This window comes from Salmo salar, chromosome ssa02, assembly GCF_905237065.1.
Source record: "Salmo salar chromosome ssa02, Ssal_v3.1, whole genome shotgun sequence".
Classification (NCBI taxonomy): Eukaryota; Metazoa; Chordata; class Actinopteri; order Salmoniformes; family Salmonidae; genus Salmo; species Salmo salar.
The window spans coordinates 56,446,736-56,463,313 of record NC_059443.1 but is presented as its reverse complement, the minus strand read 5'-3'; the positions used below and the strand labels follow the sequence as shown (position 1 = coordinate 56,463,313).

The following is a 16,578-nucleotide window of genomic DNA, read 5'->3' as shown; positions in this document are numbered from 1 at the left end:
TTGAAAGGTGTAAAATTGAAAACAATTCATTTGAAATGAGAACACAAAATGTATCTGCTATGACATCCATACTCACAGATTCCTATAGTCAGTCTATGATAAAGCATGAATATCTCTAAAACAAGTGAAACCACACAGTCCATTCTCATTCAACCACATAATCTTTATTGATGGTTCTGTTAATAACTTATTTAATAAAAGACTCAGTGGTTTCCATCACCTTTCCATCCACAGTGGTCTGGGTCACGGTGATCGTCTTAGTAACCACTGGGGAGTCAAAAACGGACAAGTAGTAAATCTCTTTGCAATACTCATACTGAGCACTTTAAAGCATCATTTTAGAATAATTTTTCTTTCTTAATATCTTCTTCATTAGTACACTTTTGATACAGTTCAAAATAATTGTCAACTTTCAACTGTTGAAGATACAGTATGTTGCTTTCAGCTTAAAATCAAGCAAGACCAAGTATCATCAGTCTCATGATGATGCGTTTGGCAAGAAGTCTACAAAGGCCTATTGCCAGCTGTAAACAATGGCTCACCTTGGGTGGAGCTGTCATCCTCTCCGTCCAGCAGCCTCCTGTACTCTGCGATCTCCAGCTCCAGCCGGGTCTTGAGGTCCAGCAACATGTCGTACTCCTGCTTGTTGTGGGCGATGTTGGCGTGGAGCTGGGAGAGCTGGAGCTCCAGGCTAGTCACCACACTCTGGAGCCCTGCCAGCTGAGCAGAGTAGCGCTTCTGGGTGTCTGCCAGGGTGCCCTCCAGGGATGATTTCTATCAGGGGAGGAGGGAGTGGGTGAAGGGTGAAGTAGCACCTAGACCCTGATCTTGGGGGTCTAGTGGGTATACTGTGGGTATACTGGTGCCTTGTCCAATGATATACCTCCACAGTATGTGACACTGTTGCACAAGTTTTTCTTCTGTTCAAGGGGGATAGAGTGGGTGCCCTCTCCATTGCACTACACATATGGATAATATTCTATTATTGTATAACTCTGTTGCACAAAAGTGTGTGAGAGGTTGTGAATCTGGTGCTCCAATAGACTACACACCCAGAAAAATGTTTGGTCAAGTCCAGAGATGAGATGGGCATGTTGCAAGTTCAAAATGTCAGTAAGGTATTTATGGGTGTCAGAATAACAACACGAAGAGACCTGGCTATAATCCATGCCTGGGTTTTCACTTCCAATTCCAATATTGTGTGTGTGTGTGTGTGTGTGTGTGTGTGTGTGTGTGTGTGTGTGTGTGTGTGTGTGTGTGTGTGTGTGTGTGTGTGTGTGTGTGTGTGTGTGTGTGTGTGTGTGTGTGTGTGTGTGTGTGTGTGTGTGTTTGTGTGTGTGTGTGTGGTCTTGTACCATGCTCAGATGGGACTGCAGTTCAATCTGAAGCCTCTGGAGGGTGTTCTTGGACTCCTTGGACTCTGTGAGGCAGCTCACTAGCTGCTCATTGTTTGTCACGACTTCAATCTCCACTGTGGCCAGCTATACAGGTAAAAACATTAGCCAACATAGAGCCTCAGAGCCTACTCATTCAGTCTCTAAATTGATTTCCATGCTTCAATAGATCATTGACTTCATCCTATACAGATAATATACTTTATTCATGCTTTAAACATGTTTTTTAACACTTCAAATGTAACACTTTTAATTTTAATGCAAGTTTTTTTAGGGCAGCTGACATTGTCTTAAGCTGAATTGCATTATTCTTATGAGGAAAAAAAACACTTTTGAGAATAAATGACTACATATAGTAAGTATCTTGGTCATGCAGCTCACCTTGCCCTGGTACCAGGCTTCCAGCTCTTTGCGGTTCTTGACGGCCACAGACTCGTAGTGCTTCCTAATCTCGGTCATCGCTGCGTTCAGGTCCTGGGATGGGGCAGCATCCACCGATACATTCACCTGGCTGCCCACGTGGGACTTTACCATGGAAATCTCCTATAGGTCAAAGGTCAGAGGGCGTAACCTCAGTTAGTAACCATAACAACCAACAGTAGCTTGACTGCGATTAAACAGGTCTCAATGCTTTAGATAAATCTGAGTATTTGATATTACAGTGCAGCACCACACTTGTGATTACATGTTTTCAACCAGAGGATTTTAAACCTGAGGGACTAAGTTATTGTCAACTAATCTAATGTCTCCTACTGGTCAATATATTACCCATTATACACCATACATGAACTGTAATGTGTGTGTTTGTGGATGTAAGAGTCCCACAAAGGGTAATAGTCAGTTAATGGAAAACATAAAGAATACTAGGAAGTGTGAGGATGGGAGAGGAACTGTGTTGTAAAAACAACACCCATCCATCTGTGTAAGGGAAATCCTGGTGTGATATCAGCAGAGGTTAGGTAGATGTCATATTTGTGTACTAAACATTAACTGCTCCAATAACACCCCATACAAAACAGGGCTACGTACTCCTTAGTGGCCAATGATATCCTTCCGCCTAGCAACTGTCGTGGATGCCTACTGAAGTGAGTTTTTTGCTGCTGTAGGTGGAATGAAATACATGTAGGGTCCAAGGTATATCGTCACTGAACACTAAGCAAATAATCAATATTTTTTTCTAGTACTGTTTTCACTATTAGGTCAGTACTAACAAGTAAACAGTGAGGGAAAAAATATTATTTGATCCCCTGCTGATTTTGTACGTTTGCACTGACAAAGAAATGATCAGTCTATAATTTTAATGGTAGGTTTATTTGAACAGTGAGAGACAGAATAACAACAAAAAAATCCAGAAAAACGCATGTCAAAAATGTTATAAATTGATTTGCATTTTAATGAGGGAAATAAGTATTTGACCCCCTCTCAATCAGAAAGATTTCTGGCTCCCAGGTGTCTTTTATACAGGTAACGAGCTGAGATTAGGAGCACACTCTTAAAGTTTGCTACCTGTATAAAAGACACCTGTCCACAAAAGCAATCAATCAATCAGATTCCAAACTCTCCACCATGGCCAAGACCAAAGAGCTCTCCAAGGATGTCAGGGACAAGATTGTAGACCTACACAAGGCTGGAATGGGCTACAAGACCATCGCCAAGCAGCTTGGTGAGAAGGTGACAACAGTTGGTGCGATTATTCGCAAATGGAAGAAACACAAAAGAACTATCAATATCCCTCGGCCTGGGGCTCCATGCACGATCTCGCCTCGTGGAGTTACAATGATCATGAGAATGGTGAGGAATCAGCCCAGAACTACATGGGAGGATCTTGTCAATGATCAAGGCAGCTGGGACCATAGTCACCAAGAAAACAATTGTTAACACACTACGCCGTGAAGGACTGAAATCCTGCAGCGCCCGCAAGGTCCCCCTGCTCAAGAAAGCACATATACATGCCCGTCTGAAGTTTGCCAATGAACATCTTAAAGATTCAGAGGACAACTGGGTGAAAGTGTTGTGGTCAGATGAGACCAAAATGGAGCTCTTTGGCATCAACTCAACTCGCCGTGTTTGGAGGAGGAATGCTGCCTATGACCCCAAGAACACCATCTCAACGGTCAAACATGGAGGTGGAAACATTATGCTTTGGGGGTGTTTTTCTGCTAAGGGGACAGGACAACTTCACTGCATCAAAGGGACGATGGACGGGGCCATGTACCGTCAAATCTTGGGTGAGAACCTCCTTCCCTCAGCCAGGGCATTGAAAATGGGTCGTGGATGGGTATTCCAGCATGACAATGACCCAAAACACACGGCCAAGGCAACAAAGGAGTGGCTCAAGAAGAAGCACATTAAGGTCCTGGAGTGGCCTAGCCAGTCTCCTGACCTTAATCCCATAGAAAATCTGTGGAGGGAGCTGAAGGTTCGAGTTGCCAAACGTCAGCCTCGAAACCTTAATGACTTGGAGAAGATCTGCAAAGAGGAGTGGGACAAAATCCCTCCTGAGATGTGTGCAAACCTGGTGGCCAACTACAAGAAACGTCTGACCTCTGTGATTGCCAACAAGGGTTTTGCCACCAAGTACTAAGTCATGTTTTGCAGAGGGGTCAAATACTTATTTCCCTCATTAAAATGCAAATCATTTTATAATATTTTTGACATGCGTTTTTCAGGACTTTTTTGTCGTTATTCTGTCTCTCACTGTTCAAATAAACCTACCATTAAAATGATAGACTGATCATTTCTTGGTCAGTGGGCAAACGTACAAAATCAGCAGGGGATCAAATACTTTTTTCCCTCACTGTATGCATGTCATTCCTAATCAGATTCACTAGCACAACCATATATGTTATACTGCAGGTGTGGCTGTGAGGAGGGAGGCGAAAACGTGTAGGCGTTGGTGGACATCAAAGATATGAAGGTATGGCATTTTGTTAGATTTGTGTTGCTAACGCTTTGTGGTTTTGAATGGGTGTAGAGTGAAAAACAGCTCCCCTGTGCTATACAGTGTGGTTGTACTGTGAATAACTGTTGCCCGGAACAATCTGTTACCTCCTGGTGGTTCCTCTTGAGCATGATGAGCTCGTCCATCAGACCCTCGTAATGCATCTCCAGGTCAGAGCGGCCCAGGTTCATGTCATCCAGGACCCTTTTCAGACCACTGATGTCTGCCTCCACTGCCATCCTCATGGCCTGCTCTTTCTCATACCTGAGCAGGGCAAAGGTCAAAGGTCATGCTAAGGTCACACAGGCTACCAATATGTTTTCAGATTGTAGTCTTTTGCTTTGTCTATGGAGTAGGGATGGCTAGACACTGGCCGTGTCTGAATACCCATACTAGCGTACTAAATAGTGTGTGAAAAAGAACGTTTTACAGTGTGTGAAATTTGAAAATAGTAATCGAAATGCATCATCTAATGCGAGAATGCATTGACTCCCACCCTTCGTTAATTTTTGTACAGCGTATTAATTAATCTGTTGTGAAACACGTGAGTCGGAAAAGACATTAATTCTACTAGATCAAACGCCAAAATGAGTAAGCAGTTTAAGTATGTAATACGCTAGTATGGGTATTGGGACACGGCCATTGATCAGTTTTGCCTTTTCCTCACTAATAGTTATGGATAGGATGTAGCTTGGGAAGGCTGATTCTGGTTCTGTTTCTAAAAGGGTAACTTCTACTCAGAGTGTGTTGTATAGAGCCTTGAGTGACAGACAAATGTTTTATATGAATAGTGTGTCATGATTCATAGTAGTTAGTAGCCCCTTACTTCATCTTGAAGTCCTCAGCAGCAAGCCTGGCATTGTTGATGTCTAGCAATGTCTTGGCATTGGACCTGGATACCAAATGGATCTGTGTAACAGAAATCACAATGGCACCGTGTTAATTTTCACTCACATCATTATACACACATTCTCAAGTGACTGTGACCTGCAGCAGGAATGCCAGAAATGAGACTTGGGCTGTGTCCCAATTGGCACCCTATATCGTGCACTACTTTTGACCAGGACCCATAGGGCTCTGGTCAAACGTAGTGCACATTTTAGGTAATAGCATGCCATTTGGGACTCAGATTTGGTTGCAAATCTGGTATGTAGCTATAGAAAGATAAGATGACATATGAATATGGACGCGTGAAGCTGTAGTTAATTACATTCTTTTAGTACCAAACCTGCATTGGCCTTCAAGGAACAGAACAAAAATGTTCTCTGCCAGAATTCATTTTGGCTAAAACACCCCCATCCCATCTCACACACATTTCCCTCCTCACCCCCATAGATAGAACAGATGCAACAACTAACTGCAACAACTAACTGCCTGTACACAGAGGAGCCAGGAAATAAATCAACAGTGATGATGGAGTTAGTGCTTTTGGGAATAAGTTAACATTGTCAGGTGTCAAACACCCCTAATTCTAACACACACACCCTTCCCCCTATCCCTCTCACCTTGTCCTTCAGGCCAGCGATGGTGGCAAAGTAGGCGCTGTGGTCGTGGCAGATAACCGTGCGTGACGCATACCAATCCTTGATTTTCTTCTCCAGCTCGGCGTTCTCCTTCTCCAGACATCTCACCTTCTCCAGGTAGGAGGCCAGGCGGTCGTTCAGGTTCTGCATGGTGGACTTCTCGTTGGCTGACACGTGGAAGTCCAGCCCATCAGCCAGGTCTAAGCCACCCCTGGAGGAAGATGTGCCGCAGAATCCCCCAGCGTGGGAGGTGGAGATGCGGGAACCATGGCCACTGGCACCCCCATACACGCTGAGGGCCCTGGAAGAGGTGTACGATCTAGAGGTGAACGACATAGTGGTGGATGGTGGATGGAGGATTATGGCTGGCAAAGGTACATTAGCAGATGCTGGCTGGATCAGACTTGGACAAAGGATCTGCAGTGACAAGCATCACTCTGGTGGCATGGTTATATACCTGAGGAAAAGGGGCTTGGCCAGGAGTTTGTTGATGACAGTGGACATCCCAAGAATGTGAACAACCTGCTCACTCTCTCCCACCTCCTTCCATTCCACTTTCTTCAGGGTGGTGTGGGTCAGCCCCATTTTCTGGTGGAACTCGCACTTCAACTTTTTCTTGTTCCTTAACGAGCATTCCTGGAAAAGTTATTGTTATGCTCATTTACCTGGAGTCCCTCTGCGTTTCACAATGGAGTTAAGGGAGGGGTTGGGGGGTAAGTACTGAGTACAGTCTAACAGGTGACACTTTTACTCATGCCCACTAACCCACTTATCAATAAGTAAAGTTGGCCAGTAAAATGACTTAGGCTAATGGTAAAAGCTAAAGCTTGAGATTGTGGGTGGTGTTGTTTGACATTCTTACCAGAAAATCTAAAGTAGTGAGAAAAGGTCATGCTGTGGTATTAACCTCCATGTGTAGCAGGAGAAACATAGGTGTTTCAAAGTATATTGTCATCAATTATTTCATAGAAAAAAGACACTTTTGTACTGATAACATATTGCGTGTGTGCATTGCAATGGTCAAGGGGACGTATTGAAGTCAGTGGAGGTTGATGAGGGGAGGACGGCTCATAATAAGGAATGGTGTGAATGGAATGGTATCAAACACATGGAAACCATGTGTTTGATGTATTTGATACCATTTCACTGATTCTACTCCAGCTAATACCACGAGTCTGTCCTCCCCAATTAAGGTGACACCAGCCTCCTGTGACTGAAGTTGCAATCACAGATTTACAATTCCAAAATTATTTTAGTAGGTGAAAAAAATGCAATTGGATGTATAGTATAATAACAATTTGATATGTTCTCTGTTCATGGTAACAAAGGATGTCTGTGTGAAATGATGTAAATGTAGGGAACACTCAAGTTGTACACTAGATTAATTTTCATCTTTAAGTCTACTGTAAATTATACACATTGAAATAAGACACAAGACACATGTTTTTTTTTTGCATTGACAATGAATTCAAAAGTTTACATTTTGGTGCACATTTGTCTGTCCAACTAACCTGATACTCAGTCAAACAACCACTTCACAGGTCCCTATTTTGCATCTATTTCATGTTCCTTTTTAAAAATGTATATTTTAAACAAAGCATATCATTATTTGTATGACTGTCTAGAGGATTACGTTTCAGTAGACAGTGTGGGTGGAGGGTGTTCACCAGCATTGCTGCCAACCTCCCAGAAAGATAAGATTTAAAAGGGATGTTTATACATCCAGTTAGATGGGTTTATCCAGTTTCTGACACAGGGTTTGCTATTGTTTTACTCTGTTATTGATATTGAAACTGTCACTAGACTTAGCCTGCAATAGGTTACTTACTGCCTTAGTATTCACACCCCTTGACTTTTTCCACATTTTATTGTGTTGCAAAGTTGTTTTACAATGGATTGAATTGTAATTTGTTATGTCAACGATCTACACAAAATACTATGTAAAGACAAAGTGGAAGATTTTATAAAATAACCTCCTGAGTAAATACATGTTAGAATCACCTTTGGCAGTGATTACAGCTGCGAGTCTTTCTGGGTAAGTCTCTAAGAGCTTTCCACACCTGGATTGTCACGTCGCTCGTAAAGATGGGACCAAGGCGCAGCGGGAATGTGTATGCTCATCTTCTTGTTTATTGAAGAAAAAGCCATGAACACAAACAACAACAACAACAACAACAACAACAACAACAACAACAACAACAACAACAAACAGTCCTGTAAGGTACAATGACTACACGGAGAAACAACTACCCACAAATCCCATAGACAAAACGCCCCTATTAAATAGGACCTTCAATTAGAGGCAACGAGAAACAGCTGCCTCCAATTGAAGGTCAAACCAATAAACTAAGCATAGAAATAGACTAACTAGAACGAACATAGAAATACACTAACATAGAACATGAACCAACAAACCCCGAAAACCACTAAACAAACACCCACTGCCACGCCCTGACCAAACTACAATAACAAACAACCCCTTTTACTGGTCAGGACGTGACATGGATTGTTCAACATTTGCCCATTATTCGTAAAAAAAATGTCAAGTTCTGTCACTATGTGGATTCAATGTTTTTTAAACCAATAAAGTAATTAGTGACACACGCCACATTTTTAACCATCTACTCCAGGTGCATCTCATCATGACAACCTCAAACAGTAGAAATAGAGCACATGTATAGATAACCATCTCCTTGAAACAAGGAACTGCAGGTTGCAGAATAAAGTCCCCCATCTAATCACTTTAGATCTACTCTACTCTGTCGTCAGCATTGCAGATAAGAAGAAGGATGGAGACAGAAACAATACACATTGATAGGCAGTTGATGGTTGGACTACTAGAGAATGTAGTTCTGCAAGCTCTCTTTTCTCTTTTCTCTTTACTAAACAAGATGTGTTCCACTAAGTGATTGGAAGAAGCTATTAGTGCAGATGAAAAGGAATGGTGAGAATGTATGTCTTGCCTTGGATTTTTCTACTGCTTCTACTGGCATGCATACATTAAAAACATTAAAAATACATAAAAAATACAGAACATTTTGATTTGTCAGTGGACTACCAGTATGTGAATAATTGCACTCTAGATGCATGTCATAAATGGTTAGCAGAAAGGTATAAGTAAGTGAAATGCATTTAAACATTTCTATAAAATCGGGGGAGGACCCCCAGACCCCCCACCAGATTTAATACCCCCCAATATCTAACACAGAGTAGTGAGTGGATCACAAAAGACTGTGATTATGAAGTTGATAAATGTTACCGAATGTGATGTGAAAGTTGAAGCTAAGGGGAAGCTTAATGATTCCAAAGCCATTTGGTGCATTTACCTGCCAAAGAAAGGCAGCTTGCAGAGAAAAAGTTGATATGATTTTATTAATGTGTTCTACATCAAAGCATCATTGTGTTACAAGTCCTTTTGATCTATTGCCAGCAGCTCTGATCTGTTCAATCCATCACACAGGAAATCTATGTGCACCTGTTTCCAGCTTGCCAAGATAAGGGAATGTAGTTTGGGCTGAGACATTAATAAGGGCTGTAGACTTGAAACGTATCAAACAATTTTATGTAAGTTAAATCATATTGTGATTTGTGTTATGGTCCAAACTCAAATTCTTACATGTATACAATATATTCTGTGACATGTTTTTTTGTTTCTGTTCCTATAGTTCTAAGAGTGGGAGTTCAGGGGGTGAAAGTTGTTCAGTCTGTTGGAAAGTACTGTTCTAGGACCTTCATTTGAGACAGTTTGCTACAGCAGGAAAATAATCCTGCAACAACAGGAAATGGGAATTATTATGTGGATTATAATTCATGGGGATTTTTTGGGGGTTGATAAATTTTCCGTTAGGGCAAATCAAGTCTTTTTAAAGTGTAAATTACAATCTTTAGAAGCCTTTTTTTAACCTCAACAACTCTACAAGTTTACTTTACCTGCTGGAAATCTTTTATCATCAATTTGACATTATTATAAAAAATATTTGTTTTTGATTGTGGTTATAAGCAAGCATACACATGGAGATAGAGAGCAAGGAAAGGAAGAAAGGAAGCTAGGAAAGGAGGAAAATTATATTGGAAAGGAGGAGAGGAAGATAATCTAAGAAAGGAAAGGGAGCAAGGAAAGGAGGAAAGGGAGCTACTGTAGGATAGGAGGAAAGGAAAGAGAGCTTGGAAAGAATAGGTGGAAAGAGAGCTAGGAAAGCAAAGGAGGGGAGGAAAGGGGCAAAGGAACAGGAAATTAAGATAGGAAAGAAGGAAAATAAGCTAGGATACCAAACAGATGCATTTCTAAAAGTAATTGTGATATATTCATTTTTATATTGATTTTTATGCAAATTTAGGATGTCTTAATCTGAATGCCATATCTTATATCTGCACAAACTGATCCATAAAACGCAACTCACAAATATGTAGAGCAACTCACGAATGTAATGCAAGTCACAAATGTAATCCATGCAGTCACAAATGTAATCCGTGGAGTCACAAATGTTGTCACATTCACAACAACATATTTGACCACTTCTGTGTTTGCAAAGCAAGAAATATGTTTGTAATATGTTCTGTGTAAAAACCTCTTAAGGATCCGCCCCTTTTTTCCATTTTCGCCTAAAATGACATACCCAAATCTAACTGCCTGTAGCTCGGGACCTGAAGCAAGGATATGCATATTCTTGATACCATTTGAAAGGGAACACTTTGAAGTTTGTGGAAATGTGAAATGAATGTTGGAGAATATAACACATTAGATCTGGTAAAATATCATACAAAGAAAAAACCATGTGTTTTTTTGGACCATCATTTTTGAAATGAAAGAAAAAGGCCATAATGTATTATTCCAGCCCAGGCGCAATTTAGATTTTGGCCACTAGATGGCAGCAGTGTATGTGAAAAGTTTTAGACTGGTCGAATGAACTGTTGCATTTCTGTTCAAACTTTTGTGTCAAGATTGCCCAAATGTGTCTAATTGGTTTGTTAATAACTTTTCAAATTCAAAACTGTGCACTCTCCTCAAACAATAGCATGGTATTCTTTCACTGTAATAGCTACTGTAAATTGGACAGTGCAGTTAGATTAATTAACAAGAATTGAAGCTTTCTGCCAATATCAGATATGTCTATGTCCTGGGAAATGTTCTTGTTACTTATAACCTCATGCTAATCGCATTAGCCCATGCTAGCTCAACCATCCCGTGGGGGATCACCCGATCCTGTAGAGGATTTTAACCAGAAAAAAACTGTCTTGCAGGTGGTGCTTTTTTTTAATGAATCACAAAACAACCAAATAGTTGGTGCTGTTTGTAATGATATAATGATGTAATGATGTAATTGTGTCATGTAATTATCAGTAAGCCTAATTAGCCTTTTATTCAACCACCACTTCAATCTAGATGTAATACTTATTTCCTTAAGTACTATTACAATATCCTATTTCTAAACAGGTTGAACTATACTTAAGCAATGCCAGAGGAGTTTTGGTATATGGCCAATATGCCTCGGCTAAGGGCTGTTCTTACGCATGACGCAAACCGGAATGCCTGGATACAGCCCTTAGCCGTGGTACAGTATGCTGGTCATATACCACCAGTGGCGATTTCAGTATGTAAATCTTGATGGGGCAAACTCAAAACAAATGTTTTAGATGCATGCCAGCAAAGCCACTACACAACAGAACACAACACTAAACAATACATTAATTGCACTATAATGATGCCCACAAACCTATATAATGCTGTCCCAACAGCAGAGCTTTCTTTTCAGCACCATGGAGTGAATCCTTACTGCTACACCTGGCTATCAGCGGAGCAGCAAAACAGTTCATTCAGCCTCATTTACTGCCTTTAAAAAAAAACATAGCTGATATGGCTGACTTGCTTATACAAATGTGGTTTCTACTGACAATTGATATGTACAAACTATGGCATAAGGGGACGACGAGTGGATGAGAGGCAATCTGTAATTTTCATTAAGACATTAATGAACGAGCTAAGACGGACATAGTCAATATAACTATTTGTTCAGCACTTTTGAAATGTATAGCGACAGAATTCAGAACATGGGCTGTTCTTAACTGACTTGCCTAGTTAAATAAAGGTAAAATAAAAAATACATTACTATTACTTTCTTAACTATGGTATACATATCTCCCTGGCATAATACATAATTTATGCAGCAGCATACAATACATTTGTTGACTCACCTTGTTGTGTTGTGCTCACTTGAACAGGAAGGAAGTGCATCAGTCCTTCTTGTGGGCATATTTTGTCATCAAACTATGTCATCAAAGTCTGGCAATCTCTGGATATATGGTGCTTTCAAGACAACTGGGAACTCTGAAAAAAAAGGTTGAATCATGATGTCAGTGATCTTCAGGTCGGAGCTCTAGAAAGAGGCCCAAGTTCCCGACTTGAAATTCCGAGTTGGATGACTATTCAAAACATATTTTATGAGTCAGAGCTAGTTTTTTTCAGACTTCCCACCTCCTCCTCCATGCTTCATGGTAGAAACCACACATGCGGAGATCATCCATTCACCTACTCTGTGTATCACAAAGTCACAGCGTTTGGTACCAAAAATCTCAAAAATCAGACTAAAGGACAAATTTCCACCGGTCTACTGTCCATTGCTTGTGTTTCTTGGCCCAAGCAAGTCTCTTCTTATTATTGGTGTCCTTTAGTAGTGGATTCTTTGCAACAATCCGACCATGAACCCCTAATTCACACAGTCACCTCTGAACAGTTGATTTTGAGATGTCTGTTACTTGAACTCTGTGAAGCATTTATTTAGGCTGCAATTTCTGAGGCTGGTAACTCTAATGAATTTATCCTTTGCAGCAGAGGTAACTCTGGGTCTTCCTTTCCCGTGGCGGTCCTCATGAGAGCCAGTTTCATCATAGCGCTTGATTGTTTTTGCAACTGCACTTGAAGAAACTTTCAAAGTTCTTGAAATGTTCCGCATTGACTGACTTTTATGTCTTAAAGTAATGACGGACTGTCATTTCTCTTTGCTTATTTGAGCTGTTCTTGCTAAAATATGGACTTGGTCTTTTACCAAATAGGGCTATCTTCGATATACCAACCCTACCTTGTCACAACACAACTGATGGCTCAAATGCATTTACAAGGAAAGAAATTCCACAAATGAACTTTTAACAAGGCATACCTGTTAATTGAAATGCATTCCAGGTGACTACCTCCTGAAGTTGGTTGAGAGAATGCCAAGAGTGTGCAAAGCTGTCATCAAGGCAAAAGGTGGCTACTTTGAAGAATATCAAACATAAAATATATTTTCATTTGTTTCACACTTTTTTGGCTACTACATGATTCCATATGTGTTATTCCATAGTTTTGATGTCTTCACTATTATTCCACAACATAGAAAATAGTAAAAATAAAGAAAAACCCTTGAATGAGTAGGTGTGTCAAAACTTTTGACTGGTATATATATAAGCTAAACAGGTGGGGCACAAAACAAATGGGGCTCAAAACAAGTGGGGCTCTGAATGACGGGTCGCCACTGTATGCCACAAACCCCTGAGGTGACTTGTTGCTATTATAAACAGGTTCCCAACATAATTAGACCAGGAAACAAGTAGTTTTGCCTCATACCCATAGTATATTGTCTCATATACCACAGCTTTCAGACAATCAGCATCCAGTAACCAAACTACCTGATTTATATCCTGTTGGTATTGTATTGTTGATCCAGGTACCAAAACAATCATGATCAAGAATCATGTCCCACTTGGCAAAATAAAAAAAGGATGTGCCTTGGATTATAGACTTTACTTCCGTCAATGATCATGCAACAGTTGTGATATCATCTGGAAAGTTCAGTGGTTTTGATGTCACTCTATGCTACCACTAGAGTGTGCACTATTACCACAGGAATTATGTCCACCAATCAAGTTGACTTGATGCAGGGTGTGGCCATAGAGATTTATTGATGGGTGTGGATAGGTGATGAAGGATGGAGGGCCAGACAACACAGGCACTCTGTCTCTGTTGATACAGTGCAATGAAAAGAACAGGTTCCATTTTTATTAAACAACTTTGTGGTAATGTATTGTCTGTACTGTCTGTAGCCCTGGGACAACATTTTAGACATACAGTTGAAGTCGGAAGTTTACATACACCTTAGCCAAATACATTTAAACTCAGTTTTCACAATTCCTGACATTTAATCCTAGTAAGAAAATCCCTGTTTTAGGTCAGTTAGGATCATCACTTTATTTTAAGATTGTGAAATATCAGAATAATAGTAGAGAGAATGAGTTACTTCAGCTTTTATTTCTTTCATCACATTTCCAGTTGGTCAGAAGTTTACATACACTCAATTAGTATTTGGTAGCATTGCCTTTAAAATATTTAACTTGGGTCAAACTTTTCAGGTAGCCTTCCACAAGCTTCCCACAATAAGTTAGGTGAATTATGGCCCATTCCTCCTGACAGAGCTGGTGTAACTTGAGTCAGGTTTGAAGGCCTCCTTGCTCGCACACGATTTTTCAGTTCTGCCCACAAATTTACTATATGATTGAGGTCAGGGCTTTCTGATGGCCACTCCAATACCTTGACTTTGTTGTCCTTAATTTTGCCACAACTTTTGAAGTATGCTTGGGGTCATTGTCCATTTGGAAGACCCATTGCGACCCAGCTTTAACTTCCTGACTGATGTCTTGAGATGTTACTTCAATATATCCACATCATTTTCCTTCCTCATGAAGCCATCTATTTTGTGAAGTGCACCAGTCCCTCCTGCAGCAAAGCACCCACACAACCCCCGTGCTTCGCGGTTAGCATGGTGTTCTTCGGCTTGCAAGCATCCACCTTTTTCCTCCAAACATAACAATGGTCATTATGGCCAAACAGTTCTATTTTTGTTTCATCAGACATTTCTCCAAAGAGTACAATTTTTGACCCCATGTGCAGTTGCAAACCGTAGTGTCACGGTCGTCGTAAGGAGTGGACCAAAATGCAGCGGGTATATTGATCATCTTCTTATTTTATTAAAGAAAAAACCCTTAAGCAAAACAAACGACGAAAACAGTCCAGTAAGGTGCACAGACTATATCGGAAACAACCACCCACAAACACAAGTGAAAAAAACCCAACTAAATATGGGCTCCAATTAGAGACAACAACAACCAGCTGCCTCTAATTGGAGGTCATTGACAAAACTAACATAGAAATAGAAAAGCTAGATAAACACATAGAAATAGATAACATAGGACATAAACCAAAACCCCCGAAACACACAAAACAAACACCCCCTGCCACGCCCTGACCAAACTATAATAACAAATAACCCCTTTTACTGGTCAGGATGTGACACGTAATCTGGCTTTATTATGCCGGTTTTGGAGCAGTGGCTTCTTCCTTGCTGAGTGGCCTTTCAGGTTATGTCGATATAGGACTCATTTTACTGTGGATATAGATACTTTTGTACCTGTTTCCTCCAAAATCTTCACAAGGTCCTTTACTGTTGTTCTGGGATTGATTTGCACTTTTCGCACCTGCTCATCTCTAGGAGACAAAACGCGTCTCCTTCCTGAGTGGTGTTACGGCTACGTGGTCCCATGGTGTTTATACTTGCGTACTATTGTTTGTACAGATGAACGTGGTACCTTCAGTCCTTTGGAAATTGCTTCCAAGGATGAACCAGACTTGTAGATGTCTACAATTTTTTTCTGAGGTCTTGGCTGACTTCTTTTGATTTTCCCATGATGTCAAGCAAAGAGGCACTGAGTTTGAAGGTAGGCCTAGAAATACATCCACATGTACACCTCCAATTGACTCAAATGATGTCAATTAACCTATCAGAAGCTTCTAAAGCCATGACATAATTTTCTGGATTTTTCCAAGCTCTTTAAAGGCACAGTCAACTTAGTGAATGTAAACTTCTGACCTACTGGAATTGAGATGCAGTGAATTATAAGTGAAATAATCTGTCTGTAAACAATTGTTGGAAAATGACTTGTGTCATGCACAAAGTAGATGTCCTAAACAACTTGCCAAAACTATAGTTTGTTAACAAGAAAATTGTGGAGTGGTTGAAAAACGAGTTTTAATGACTCCAACCTAAGTGTACGTAAACTTCCGACTTCAATTGTATAAACACCCATATTATTATACCAATTTCACAGATTTGCATATGTTCTGCAGTGAAAAACATTGGCTGTTTCACCCAGCGCTGTATTTTGTAAGCTTGCTCATAATCATACACAAATATTTTATCATAATGTCTAACTGACGTCAAAATATTTCCAAACCTAAGTTTGATAAAAAAATGAGGACCAGCCTTTTCAACATCATGTTGGATGCATTTTTACAGTGGCTTGCGAAAGTATTCACCCTCCTTGGCATTTTTCCTATTTTGTTGCCTTACAACCTGGAATTAATATTGATTTTCTGGGGGGGGTTGTATCATTTGATTTACACAACATGCCTACCACTTTGAAGATACAAAATGTATTTTTTGTGAAACAAACAAAAAACAAAAAACTTGAGCGTGCATAACTATTCACCCCTCCAAAGTCAATACTTTGTAGAGACATCTTTTGCAGCAATTACAGCTGCAAGTCTCTTGGGGTATGTCTCTATAAGCTTGTCACATCTAGCCACTGGGATTTTTGCCCATTCTTCAAGAAAAACTGCTCCAGCTCCTTCAAGTTGGATGGGTTCGCTGGTGTACAACAATTCTTAAGTCATACCACAGATTCTCAATTGGAT

The 16,578-nt window shown here is 40.4% G+C and overlaps 1 protein-coding gene across 1 annotated transcript; it reads right to left on the bottom strand.

The window, feature by feature from the left end:
• Positions 1 to 142: 142 nt before the first annotated feature.
• krt98 (keratin 98) lies at positions 143 to 6,302 on the bottom strand. The gene is made up of 7 exons (XM_014176451.2): positions 5,841 to 6,302; positions 5,162 to 5,244; positions 4,443 to 4,599; positions 1,776 to 1,937; positions 1,356 to 1,481; positions 543 to 774; positions 143 to 267 (listed from the first exon to the last, which is right to left on the bottom strand). Exons 1-7 carry the CDS (start codon positions 6,192 to 6,194, stop codon positions 188 to 190), a joined length of 1,194 nt encoding a protein of 397 aa, XP_014031926.1. The 5' UTR covers positions 6,195 to 6,302; the 3' UTR covers positions 143 to 187.
• Positions 6,303 to 16,578: the final 10,276 nt, after the last annotated feature.